Genomic DNA, 13,872 nt, shown 5'->3' on the forward strand with positions numbered 1-13,872 from the left:
GTATGTAATGTATACATACGTATATTTATGATGCGAGCTTACACTTGTATAATTGTTTTGTAAAGTATTTACAATTGCAGAAGGGTATGATCATTATTTTGTAGGCACTATGGCTTTGGACGTACACTAAGTTGTACGTTAGGGTACATCCTTGAGGGACTTCCAGACAATTTTACCAGTGTATCCTTGAGATCTCGAGGAACAAGAAGAGGTATCTCTACACGAATCTCGTTCGATAAAACAAATCCAGCACCGCGTTACTCGATAACATTCAAGCGTTCACCGGCAAGAAACTCTCTTTAAAAAAATCCCGTCATCAAGTTCGGAATAGTACTGCGCCTTAAATCTTAGGATCTTAGACAATATGATCGTTGCGAATTGGGATTAAATACGCATTTAAATATGACAATACAGTCTAAGATCTTTCACTCATTTCTTTTTCGTCCATTGTACGTGTGCATATTTTGACTTTATCTACGTTTTGTCTTTGTGACATTGATAAAAAGCTGATTAGCGTGTGACCCCCTTCTATAATCGGCTAAGTAATATAATCGTCATAAAACGATTACTGGTTATCGCGTTCAATCCCTTTACCTCCCACTGAATAACGAGAAATAAAATAACGTATTTAAAACGGAAAACGACGTTTATTTATCTTGATTTGCCATTCGACCGATTGGAGTTACAAAAGCACGCGAAATAAGACTTACCGTACTGTCGAACGGTTTATTATTAACAAGGCAATATGTATCTGTTAAAAAAAACACATACATCGTCCGGAAGGGGGGGGGGGCGAGGAGGACGACGGACTCTACGGTTGCATATAATTTAAGAAATCGTCTGAGTCTCAATAATACTCACGCAGTCGTTTTTCACGCTCGCGCATGAAATAATCCTCGCACAATCCCTCTTTCCCCTCTCCCTCTCATCAACAAACAAAACTTTGTACCAGAAAGAATTCGATGACTTTAACCGTCTCAATTCATTTTACAGTTGGACAACTACGAGAAAGCAATTAGATCGTTGTCCAACACGAGTACAGTCTGTCCTCTCTCTGAATTTCCAAATACATTCTTTCTTCTATTCCTCTTAGCAATTTACAATATTATTACAGATTGCACGAAAAAGCGCCTTCGCTTTTCAACTTCTCTTTTTTCCTCCTTACACACGTACGCTCACAGACACAGACATACACGCAACACAAACACATTCTTTCCTCTTTCATTTCTCTCCTGTCTCTTTGTTTAATATCTTTGCAATCCATTCCGCAAACGTGATCAACGCAGATCATATCATGCCGGAAGCACACATTAACAATATTGATATGTTTATCTTGTGCCTCGGCAGTTCGGCTCTCTCACATTCAGAGTTTGTAATCCACAATAAGAAATTATAAAATGATACGACTACGAAACCGGAATAAAACGAGTGCGAAAAAAAAAACGCAAAATTTTAAAATATTCTAGCGCAGGCAGATTAATAACATTCCATTGTAATTTTTATCTGAGACAGATAATAACGAACCGTGTAAAATCATGTTACGGAAAAATATGATGAATTCCATGCATGATCTCTTTGGTTTCTACAAAATTTATGAAATTGCCTCTGGCGCGCCTCGACTATCTTATTGTTCCTCTTTTAAGCTTGATGTTTTTCTATACTTATAAGTATAAAAAATATGGAAAATAATTCCAGGTAGAAAATTATGTGCTCGAAGAAATGAAAACGTCTTGGCATGCTCACAATTTCTCGCGAAGATCGACGCGCGGAACGAAACTGCCAATCATCACTATGTAACGCGAAGGCGCATTGTAAAACTGACGAAGCAATTCCGTCTGTTTGAGGAACATCCCACAAAAAGACACGAACGTCCGTGCAATAAGCGGCGATATTCCTAGAATTTAAAATCGAAGAGATCCGAAAGACCCTCCTCGGTGCCTAACGAGAACGAGTAGTCGTTTTCAGAGAGAGGTGGTTCCAAAGTCAGTAGTTGTTCTCCAAAATCAAGAATACTCAGATCTGCAACAAAAGTAAGGCGAATAATGGACTTGCTATAATATCTAATTCAATATCATTTACATTAGATTGTTTGTTCACAATTATTTAACAGAAAGTTTTCGATATACATATAAAAATTTTTTATAATATTTAAATGAATCACGCGTCAAAGGACAGATTCTTAATTATATTATTAAAAAATATACGTCAAAGTAATGCAGAATATCTAATTTACTTCAGTTTTCTTGCACCACAAGCACTTATATTTTATTTAAAAAGTTTGCAATCAGTTATAAAGCGGTTAAAGAATATGTATTGTTAGTGTCTAAAATTATATGTTAAGAGCAGTTTGTCAAATACGCTTATAAGCATTTATTAAATAAGTTTTGAAAGTAACAATGCGGCAATGTTTCTATAGTAGAAATTTAGTAAGAAAATTGCTGTTTGTGGAATCAAAGTAAAGAAGTGCTGCAAAATTCGGGTCGATCATATTGATTTCCAAATTACATATATATAAATTTCCTCCCAAAATTTTCAGAAATAATTATAATAAAAAGAATTTTCCTTTTATAAAATCGTGTTTTATATCCATGTATTGTGTGATAATATTAACATAGTAACATCATATAAAACATAATAGAGGCCAATAGTTAGTATAGATGAACGTACCTTTGCACGACACGAGCTTTGCTGTTTGAAACCGTTACCTAACTAGAACTCTGCCTGTGATGTGATTTTGATAATTTTAACACACAAGTCACAGCCAGAGCTCCATCAGGGTACGGCCATCATCCATTGGTGAAAAGACAGTGAAATATTCAAAAAAAAGGTAATATGGGATAATGAATTACATGAAAATATTTACCTTCCATTACCTTTCTTTTGAATAATATTTGTCCACAAGTGATTATAAAATTGTAACATGCAACGTTCTTTTCAAAAGAGAAAGGATGTAAAAAATATAACAATTACAAGATAATTATCTCACATATACGTAATATCTTTTGTGCGAAAATTTCGATGAAAAGAACGTCTAATAAAGCGGAATTTTCTTAGTAATACAGAGACCAAAAAGTTTAAAAATACTTTATTAAAAAAAAAATACAACATGTACAAAGCATAAAGCATTAAACTAAATGAAGCGTTAGAAATTTTGCGCAAGTAAAATATAAATATGTATTAAGTGAAAAATATACGCAGAATATATAACAAGATAATATAAAGCAATATATTTTTATTAAAATATCAACAAAAATATTAAATTATAAATATGAAGAGTAAAAAATTAACTCTTTTTTTTCCTTATACTATACATTAAAATAAAATATTGGAAACTTTCTTCTCAATTATCCTGTATTAATAAATTTATCGCTTGTATAATTTACATCTATCTCAAATTTCTTGTAAAAATGAGCTTTATGACAGTTGATTAAAAATTATTGCTGTTTATTAATCGATAAATTGAGAAGAGAGTATATTTTATATATTCTATCTTTAGTATATTTTATCAATCTGTATTATCATAAAAATAGAATAACATAAAAAAATTAATTTTATTTTAACGTATAGTTATAGTGCAAAGAAAAATTAAAAAATAATTTCTCGCTTCATTTTTGATGTCATAATTCAATATGATTAAGAAAATAGAATAGCCTGAATATCAATTGTGAATTCTATGTATTATCACATAATTGAATACTGCTATTTCTTCAAAAAACTGATCTTTAATATTAGGAGTATATATTTTAAATAAAAAAGAATAAAATATTTGATTTACAAAATAGATTTTGCCAAAAAAATATTAATATATTTGATAATAAGAAAAATTATATAACAAAAAAATTTACAATTTTCCATGATATATTTGTTTTATAATATATTTAAATTTATTATGTTTAATTACGTACTCTAATATATACAATTTAACAACATGATTCATAACGTTGTATAATTTCAAAGAATATCCAAGACTTTAAAATATGACTGATGAAAAGGACACAATTTAGAAAATTAAAAATGTGACAACAATTTTCTCATGCGAGCAAAATAAAATATATACTAAATAGAAATTGTTTCGCAAAAGAAAGAAAAGAGAGGATATTAATAATTTACTGAGAAAAGCTCAAAAATAAAATATTTTCCTACTTACTTTCCTATAAAATTAATTTAACAATTTTTATCGGCTATTAATCTAAAATACGAAGGAAGCTTTTTTCAAGAAAGAGAGAAAGCAATAAACAAGCATTATTTCTTTCTAATCTTACCTGAACTGATTTGGTCCTCTGTTTGGAGTTGGAATTTGCCACCGCCCATTGGTCCATAATCATCGGATTCGTATAAGAATGCATCCTTCATACTGGTAACTGTAGGTACAGGGGTACATAGACGAGTATTTATGAAACTCTCATCGGAAGGTACTGGCTCAATTCGCTCGTCGCTTTCTCGATTAACCAACAATTCAGGAGGCAAACAAGGTATATCGGATTCTTTTGATTGAGGCACAGATTGCGTTGTCGCATACCCGGGATAGGATAATGTTTTGACTGTGGGATCCTCAGGACACAGAAATACATCTATCTCTCCGTGTTCCGACCTCATGTGCATTTGAAGCTAAAAATATTAATAACATTGAAATATAAAAACGTATAGTAACGTAAATATTTTTTTATCAGAATACAAAATATTTTTTTCTCTTGACATTAGAAAGCAATTGGAATGTAATAAATACGTATAAATATTATCAAACTTTACTGATGTTTTACCTTTTGTTGACCAAAGTTATTGATCGGTTGTGGGACATGGAGGGTAGCTTCCGGGGGGGCTTTCACAGCCATAATAACTTGGTCTTTGTACATTGAGACTGAACGTAAATCATGATACGTCACATAAGCGTATTGTCTGTCCGCGCAGAGTTCGCGAAGGTTCTTATCGGCACCGTGAATCAATCGATCTAGGGTGTTCTCTTTAGCTTCCAAATCTGCGACCTCCCGTCTGAGATTAGCGATATCGTTCCGATTGTTCGGTAACAGACCGCCTCTGTAACAATCAATTAGCGTCTCGAGTGTAATAATCCGATTATATCGATATAGATATGGCTAAACTGTAAGATATATATATAAAATATTAGTAGATAACGTACTTCCATTGAATATTGTTTTTACTTTTCTTCTCTAAGATACCGATGCCCTCTAAAACATTAGTAATGTCGTATATACGACGTTTTTGTACCTCCAACTTCTCTGAGGCTATATTCAAGTCCACCACACCATCCTGACTGCTTTCGACTAAGTGAATGAACTTTTTTGTGAGCAAACTCAACGACGTGTCATATCGTGTCCTTTCTACAGTTTTACCTGCAATGCAACAAACGATTCCTTTCGTGGATGACACGCAAAAAAATTTGCAGGAAAATTTGGTCGCAAAGCATAAAGACATTTACTTTTAGTGGGCGTGTGACCGGCTAAAGAATTTGAGCCGGATCTTCTGCGTTTACCTCTGGGTGTTTTGAAGGCAGACTGGCTGGGACCAGTTGTCCCTACCTCCAAATTCAGTCTTCTTTTTACCGCTTGAACCGATATCTGCCGAGAAGAAAGGCAAATTGCAGCTTTGATTAGTCAAGTACCATATTAATTTAATGCCTTCGGGCAAATCAACCTATCGATATTTTTATATGCATGTTAAGATTACTACGAGAAATCTGATTACTGTAGAAATTTTACCTCATCGTCAATTTACCATCACTCATCAATCATTTTACCTCAGCTCTTGGTGGTGGTTGTGTGGGTTTCCTCGTTATTTGGTAACACGGCGTCTGTCCGTACTGATGATCTTGTAAATGTGGGCTTGGTGTTTCTTCCGCTACTTTTTGAGGTTGGATTTCATCTAAAGAACCATCGTCCAGGAACTCGGACTTCACTGTAAAAGAAAAGATATCGTTCGGAAGGAGTTAACAGTAAGAAAATAAATGTGGAATTTGGATTATTTTCTCTGCAAGAGTGACTCACACAACTTCGTCTCCACCATGTCCGGAGTAACTGGCCTGGCTGGATCCTCCAGGATCACTTGTCTCCTTATCCGAGGCATTCTGGTAATATGATTGCGTCTGAAACACACACACACACACACACACACATAAAATTGTATAATTGTCAAATTACGAAGCCGTACATCGATTACTTGCTAAATAAATAATCATGCTGTCTGAAACGCCAAAATATTAATCTTCAAGTAATTTACAAGACAAATAGAATTCATTCATACGTAACAAGCAGGAAACGATATCGATGTGATATACCCTCAACCACGCGAAATGCAACAGATTGACGCGATCGAGACGCATTTCGACGAGATCACAGATCCGCGGGTGCGAGCGAAACGCGTAAGCTAATCCCGTATACGCGAGACATTTCCTGCCGCGTGAAACTCGCGATCGGCGTCGTTATCGTCAACACAACCGACCATTCGGCCTCGGCGAGGGAAGAGGATTGCCGATAACGGCGGCACACGGACCTATTTCCAAGCGCACTCCGCATTTTCGGCCGTTAACCGCTGCTGCTCGCCGCGCGCGCGTGTAGCTCGGCGCGCGTTACACGTGCGGTCGCGGTGGCGAGTGTCATTTTTAAATCCCAAGGTTTTTCAGTTCTCGCGGGCGGGGGGAGAACAGGGGGAGGGGGGGGAGGGAAAAGATGAGTCGCGTCGACGACGGACGGGCGACCTGTCCGTCGGGCACACGACGCACACCGGATCGTCGGGCGACGGCCGTGTTGTATACACACGCGTGCGCGCGCGAGCATACACCACGGGTAATAACGGAAATAATAAGGGCGACGCGAGCACCAGCGGTGTCAGGCAATGCTACGTGTACGTTATTAGCATCTCTCTCTCTCTCGTCCTCTCGCTCGCTCTCCGACCGCCTGTCTTTGGCGGAAGGCGCGCGATCGGATTGCGCGGCGCCCGTGTACTTTAGGTCGGACGCGCACGAAACGCGCGAGAGTCCAATGAAAGTGACTGCGAGGAGCAAGGAAGAAACGGACGGGAGTTGGGAGAAAATTCGATTCCCGCTCGCGTTCCGAAGAGAAACGCGACAAAGAGCGAATATAACTCCGTTAAATTCGAATGTACATGAAACTTGAAAGAGCAAGGAGAGAATCCAATAAAATAGAACTCGAGAAACTAATAGATCAGATAAAATTGAATTTGAAGAAATCCCGGCTTATATATATGTATATCAAATTTCAAGGAAATTGTGTATAAATAAAAATAAAACAAAATATATATAGAAAAAGAGGGGAGAGAAAAGAAGAAAAATCTTGCTTCAATCTCGAAGTGTCTTTAAAGTTTGAAATAGATAACTAAATAATAGAATCACGCACATTTTCGTCTATCTGCTGCGTCGAAGCTAGTCAAATTTACGAAATCGATTCCGGTCCTTAATTATTTCTCGGTATTCAAAAATGCCGGCACACAGCTGATCGCTCGCGTCGTTATCTTTTAAAAGGCACGAAAGCGTATAACATTGGTCTCATCATTACTGGAGTATTTTGTTGATAAGTTCGAAGTCGTTAATCGTCGATACCTAATCAAGATCCGATACTTTCAAATGTCGCCTGTACTTTTAGCTGTGCAATTAGGCAGCTATCTTCTGCCCGACCTGTGTGTGTGTGTGTTGTCTAAAAATAAGATTCGCGCGCATTTACAAATTTACGGTAAAGATAGATTCGGGGTATAACTTTCGGCGATCGAGAGATATAAGACACATTCGCGTGAAATAGTACTTTTCTCGTGCTTACAGATTCGTTCGTCGTGTGTCAACTTAAAGCGTCTACACGTGACACCGTTTATATCCATCAGAAGTTATAAATAAAGAAGATTACGTTCTCGAAAGTCATTTCTCGCGTAAGTATGTCTGCGTCAGTATAAACATCACGTAAATGTCGTATCGGTAGCATCTTGCGAGATGCGATGTCTACGCAAGTGAGAACGTGACACGATAAAGATAGCTGTGATTTTAATATTGACAATAAGATCAATACCGGTCTTCTTCACCCGGTCGACAAACACAATATGTAATTCGGCATAACTTTAGACTGCGCACTGAGCGAATATCGTAGTCACTTGTATGGCTCTTTACCGAATACAAATACGTTATATGTTTGTTTCTCTGTTCTACGATAGCGGTTGTCAAGCCACATTTTCAACTCGATCAAGCAATATTCATATTCAATTTGATCAGAAAAACTTGAAGACTAACTCTTTATTCTGCCTTATTAATAAATTGTTACTATACCAAGTGAGAAAACAGAATTCGGTGAATTTGAAAAACGTAATTAAATATGAGAATCAATGTACATATTGTACCTATAAATAGTTCTTTGCTCTTGTTAATTATTATGCGGGAGAAATAAAAAAATTGACCACAAAAATAATTAATCGAAAAAAAATTAATTACTTTTATTTGCGTGTGAATCTTATATTTCATTATTTAATTGCTGCAATGATTAAAAAGATTATCAAAGAAAATAGAGAAATCTAGAAGTAATCAAATATAATAAAAAGAGAAGTTAAAAAAAAGAATATTATATAAATCGAATGAACTAACTTAAGGGCCTCACATAGCAAACGCTTGGTATGCGTCTGAATGGACCCATGGTGCGCTCGGCCCGGAGAATTTTAGAAAAAAAAAAAAAAAAAAGAACAAGCATTCCGACAAGACAATCATTCCGCATGTGATTTAAAGAAATGGCTCGCTGCTCGAAAATACTCCAGCCTGTATTTGTGATTTACTCAACTACGATTACAGAAAATTTTGATAACGTTATTTTGGAGTAACAAATCAATATAAATATATAATTATTGTAATACGTTTGTCTTTAAATGGATCACATTTTCGAGATATATAATTTTTTTTATAATTTTGTACACAGCAGACGTACACAACGAACTTTAAGCTTGATAATGTGTTGGAGACTATATATAACTTAAAAATTATTTAATAACATTATGTAGCGTTTATTCAGTTTCGTTGGCATATCCCAAATGCAAACATGTAAATCGAGAGAAAACATTAAGAACTGATATTATGATATCGATAAAATTAAAGTAACTCCAGTCTTGACTCCAACTTGAGTCTTTTGCCGGATACACAATCAACTAGTGAGAGCTACTGGGATCAGTGGGATCTCTCGAGACCAACGCGATTTATGCCTAGAAAGTTGGGAGCAATGCATGACGCGGAGTCATTGATTGGTCAGCTGTTATCTCGAAAGTATGAAGTATAGCGCATAGCGCATCGGTTGCAAAAGTAATGCAGCATCGATTAAACAAACAACTGTTTTCTTTTTTTTCTTTTAATACAAGACAATGTCGGAACTATTTGTTCACGTATCTCTTTATCTCGACGCGAAGGATGAGATCATTTAATTTTTGTCTTCCCGTCCGTTGATTGGTCGCTCAAGGGGATGGCCCGTCAAGTCAAGCCCGGCGCGAGGTCACATTGGCGAGAGTTGACAGAATCGACAGTGCGTCGCACCAACATCAATCCCGGAAACTGTTCACGTTTTGCGAATGGCAAAGAACGCGAAAAAGTCCTATACGATTACTTACTGGAAGAATTAAAGCTCCGAATTCGGAGGTTATTAATAGCCGCCGACAATGGCGATTTCACGTACTTTTCCCCGTATGTTTTGCAGTCGGGCACGATGTGGGCACTAACGCCGGGTCTTCAGTGCGCCGAAGACAGGAAACGCCGCCGCCGCCGCCGCCACTACGACGGTGTGGCGGCGGCGGCGGCGACAGGCGTTCACGAGACGTGCGCTGTGCGAAGATGCAAACGAATGCGCAATGTGTCTCGTGTGCACGAGGCTTCAGGCGGCCAGATGTGACGAGGCCGACTCTCTCTCTTTCTCTGTCTCCCTGCCCCTTTATTTCGTTCTTCCGCTCGCAAAGGTCTTAGGTCGCGAGCTCTATCGACACCAGCAGGCTAGCCAGGCTCCCTTTAGGGTGACTTCGATCGAATCTCGATTAATTTAATCAGCGATTGATTCAACCGACAGAATTGCCTTAAAGCATAAATTTTCAACTATACATTTTGTTGCCCCTGATTTAATTTTGCTAACAAAAAATTAATTTTTTTAACTGCAGGACTGCACACACGAGAATCATTTTTTAAAAATTGCAATTATGTTTGCCGGAAGTATCTGACGTCAAAGCAGTCCACGTACGTAAAAAGTGCGAGCAGTCTTACAATTAGAATTAACTGGCCAATTAAGCGAACTTCCGAATGTTGAAACTTGGTTCTTTTTTTATTTCGCGTTTCTCTCGTTTCTCTTATCAAAACCTGGCGAGTGGTGCCACAGTCGGCACAGTCCTAGCCCGACGTAGCGCGCAATCAGCTGTTAACATCGATCGAAGGCCATGCGTTGCCGCCGCTGCCGCCGCCGGCGTTCTCGCGTCTCTCGTCGATTGTCAGAATTCTCGATTCCTTCTCGAAAGAGAGCGAGACCCCGAGGAAAAGCGCTGTATCGTTACTCGTGCTACGATAACGGCCAATGGCGCGCGAGCGGAGGGAAGTGATGCTTCTCTATTGGCGGAACAATCAAATATCGTGCCTCGATCACTTTCGCATCACGTTTGCGAGAATCGAGATACGTTCGTTTTGCCTTTCCGTCTGTCCAAAAAAAAAAAAAAAAAAACACGCATATATTTAGGCACCGGAAAAAAAAAACGAGCGAGAAGGTCCAAGTGCAAAATGCAAGGGAATAAACGCGCCTTCGAAGCCGCCTTCATTCGCGCAATAACTACGCAACTACTACTTCTCGCCTGAACTACATACGTTTCCCTCTTCGTGCCATTCTTACGTCAATCGAGAAGAGCGTTCGCGGAATCTGGAGGAACTCGATCTAGCGCCGGATCGCCGGTGAAATAACGTGAATCGAAGTCACGACCTCGCGCACACCGAAGCGCGACGCGCTCGCGTACATACGGGCGCTCCCCCGCTCCCTTACGCACGTACTCACACGCATGCCGGTTCGACGCGGCATCGGAAAGAGAAAGAGAAAGAGAGAGAGAGAGAGAGAGATACGCGCGCTCACACACGCGGACGCAGGGCGTCCGCATATGTATGCGCGCATACGTGAACGCGCCGCACCGTCGCGGCGAACTCGTTTAAAGAGCTAAGACGACACCGCGCCGGATCCCCCCTGGTAAGGTGCGCTACCGGCACGTCACGAAGGAGCGGCGCGATCGCACGTTGCTCCGGAACGTTCCCTTCGAAGATGCTCCCTTCGATGCATCCCAATCGAAGCGAAACAATGCTTTCTACCGGTGGCGGAATCGAGGAAGGGCAACGCCGTGAAGCTCCGTCGCGCGAGCCGACCGGGTGCTGACCTGTGTTCGCGCGCGCTAAAACTGCGCTTCGGCGCTAGGAAGTCGCTATAACAATCGTCGCCGCCGACGACGATTACGACACGCATCGATCTCGAGAGCGAGAAAGAGAGACGGAAGTAGCAAGTCGGCGCGCGAAGAGGTATGCCGCCCGCTCTCTCGCTCGCCGCCGTCGCCGCCGCCGTTCCGTCTCTCTTCCTCTCGGCTCGCACACTCCCGGTTTTTTCTACTTACTTGGCTGCTCGCGAACGTGTGCGCTGCGCTGCGCCGCGCCGCACAGTATTTTGAGACGGAGACCCGCGCTCTCTTCCGGGAGAAGATTCAGCAGCAGGCCAGCACACGGCGCGCGCCGCGTGTCTCAGGACGGTTGGAGCCGGGCATCCCCCAGTCCGGATGACCTCCTGATCTCAGAAAAATTGTGCCTTTCCTCGTCGGACGGAACGAACGAGCGCCTCGACGACGTACAACAACGACGACGACGACGACGACGACGACAAACAGTCGCCAAATGACGTGCGCTTCCTCGTCGGCCCGTAGATCGCCTCGAGATGTACCTCGGATTTTTATCGCCCGCTCACCCTTTCCCTTCGTTCCCTCGATCTCGTCGTCGTGGTTGTAATCGTCGCCGTCGCTGCGGCTTTACATACTATCGCCGTACTTTGCGATTTCTCCCTCTTTCTCTCCCGGCATGCGTCTCTCTTTTTCTCTCGAGGCTGCCCGTTTCTACTAGCGTGCTGTTGCTGCTAGAGTACGGTGTCCATTTTCTGCGCGATCCGATGCCGCCGCCACCGCCACGGTTACGCTACGCACAGGCGGGTCGACGCAGGCAAGCAGGCAGGCAGGCAGGCAAGGCAAGGCAGCAGGTAGCCCAAGGCGAGCAGGCGGTTCCTCGCGTAACGGAAGGGCGCACGTCGCCCTAGAAAAGTACGCTGAATCGAGAATGTTTTCGGCCGTTTTTCACTGTCCAGAACACGGCGTGGCACGTTTCGCTGAGGGTCTCAGAGCGAGCCCCGCCTTGGCATGCTCGGCTCGACTCGACTCAGACCGACCGACCAGGAGAGAGACCGGTGAGCAAGGAGAAACGAACCTTCTCGCTCTCTCTTTTTCTCTACGTGTGTTCTCGTCGCGCGTGCACATACGAGGCCCGGCTTGCAAGATCTGGGCGATCGGTCGGCTCGTTCGTTCCTTCGTACTGAATATGTGGACGGGGCCCGGGCTCCGTGGCGCGCTGGCACGACTGGCCGATTCGGGCAGCGAGAAGCAGCGAACAGAGTGTGCCGCGTGCGCCGCGCGCCGGTGCTCACGATGCCAAGAGAGGGAATGAGAGAGAGAGAGAGCGGAGAAGCCAGCAGCAGACGGAGAACCAGCCGCGTGTCCGTGCGTATTCGCGAACGTCTGGGGGGCCCTCTCTCGCGAGGTGGTGTACCGGTCCTCCGCGCCACCACCAGCTGTGTGTGATGCGTGTCGGTGTATACGAGACCGCAATGTCGGTACCGTCGCGTCGCGTCGCGTCGCGTCATGTCGCGCCGCCCGCCACCACCGCCGGCGCGTGTATGTGCGCTGTGCGGCAGCGCGACCGCGGAAAAGCGCGGACAAGCGACGCCGTGAATGTGTCGGCACGCATGCGTCGCAAGCCCGTTAAACGTGCGTACGCGCCGTACGCGTGTATGAGCGAGAGAGAGAGAAAGAGAGAGAAAAGAGGCACGATGACGCTTCCGAGTGTATTCGTGTGAGCGAGTCACGCGCGGACAATGTCATGATATTAGTGCGCTTGCATCTCTTGTACGTGAAGCTTCCTCGAGATTACGTCGGGAAAAACGAGCTTTCATAATCGATAAAAATCTCTCTCTCTGTCTCACTCGTTCTCACTTAGAATTCGACAGGTGACACTTTAAAACAACTTGACGCGAGGTGTAAACTTACCAGAAATAGGGCGGTTTTTGCAGTTATCCTCCCCACCGCGTCACTCGCGACTGGATTCAGGCAGAGACTCGGAGACGGAGGCGGAAGGCACTTTCGCGAAGCGACCGGACTCGCGGGGACGCGTCCGCGTTAACGCGGCGACACGACGCGTCGTTCCTCGCCGCCTTTCATAAGTGCGCGCGCTCCCGACCGGACGGCGGCACCCTCGCCGCAGTGGCAACGGCAGTAGTCGAGTCTTCGTGTGCGTGCCGGCGGCGTGTCCGTGAGCCGGCGTTACCGGCCATCTGCCGGTCGCACGCGACAGCTGAAATACGCGCGCCAAAACCGTCGACGCGCCGCCTCTTCCTCGTGAGGGCCGCGCCGCGCCGCGCCGCCACCACTGGCTTCGTCTCGTACACCCGTTATGTCCGAGCCCTTTCTGATAGATGCTATCGCGACATTTGCACGATCCACAAGCGAGTTGTCAATAAAATAACCCGTTCTAAAGAAAATGACATGCAATAACCACCCGATACATCGACTCGTTATTGTCTCACGATTACGAGCGCGTCCCGTGTCGTTTCACTCGCG

At 42.6% G+C, this 13,872-nt stretch overlaps 1 protein-coding gene across 8 annotated transcripts; it reads right to left on the reverse strand.

Moving 5' to 3' along the window:
* Positions 1 to 627: 627 nt before the first annotated feature.
* On the reverse strand, positions 628 to 13,507 carry LOC105450003 (transcription factor E2F2-like). Of its 8 annotated transcripts, none has more exons than XM_011689542.1 (8): positions 13,303 to 13,507; positions 6,003 to 6,100; positions 5,756 to 5,913; positions 5,438 to 5,576; positions 5,138 to 5,351; positions 4,761 to 5,034; positions 4,263 to 4,608; positions 628 to 2,019 (listed from the first exon to the last, which is right to left on the reverse strand). In XM_011689542.1, exons 2-8 carry the CDS (start codon positions 6,079 to 6,081, stop codon positions 1,895 to 1,897), a joined length of 1,335 nt encoding a protein of 444 aa, XP_011687844.1. In that variant the 5' UTR covers positions 6,082 to 6,100; positions 13,303 to 13,507; the 3' UTR covers positions 628 to 1,894. The 8 variants fall into 8 exon arrangements, with proteins under 8 accessions (XP_011687844.1, XP_011687843.1, XP_011687848.1 ...); XM_011689541.1 differs by lacking the exon at positions 13,303 to 13,507 and adding an exon at positions 11,614 to 12,637; XM_011689546.1 differs by lacking the exon at positions 13,303 to 13,507 and adding an exon at positions 9,666 to 9,730.
* Positions 13,508 to 13,872: the final 365 nt, after the last annotated feature.

Source organism: Wasmannia auropunctata, unplaced genomic scaffold (genome assembly GCF_000956235.1).
Source record: "Wasmannia auropunctata unplaced genomic scaffold, wasmannia.A_1.0 LD336069.1, whole genome shotgun sequence".
NCBI classification, from domain to species: domain Eukaryota; kingdom Metazoa; phylum Arthropoda; class Insecta; order Hymenoptera; family Formicidae; genus Wasmannia; species Wasmannia auropunctata.

Excerpts from the sequence above, each read along its gene's own strand:
- LOC105450003 (XM_011689539.1), bottom strand. The coding sequence starts at position 6,530 with ATGCGGAGTGCGCTTGGAAATAG. Across the intron at positions 5,914-6,002 it reads CATGGTGGAGACGAAGTTGT|TGAAGTCCGAGTTCCTGGAC; the intron begins GTGAGTCACTCT and ends TTTCTTTTACAG. Across the intron at positions 5,035-5,137 it reads AAAAACAATATTCAATGGAA|AGGCGGTCTGTTACCGAACA; the intron begins GTACGTTATCTA and ends TGATTGTTACAG.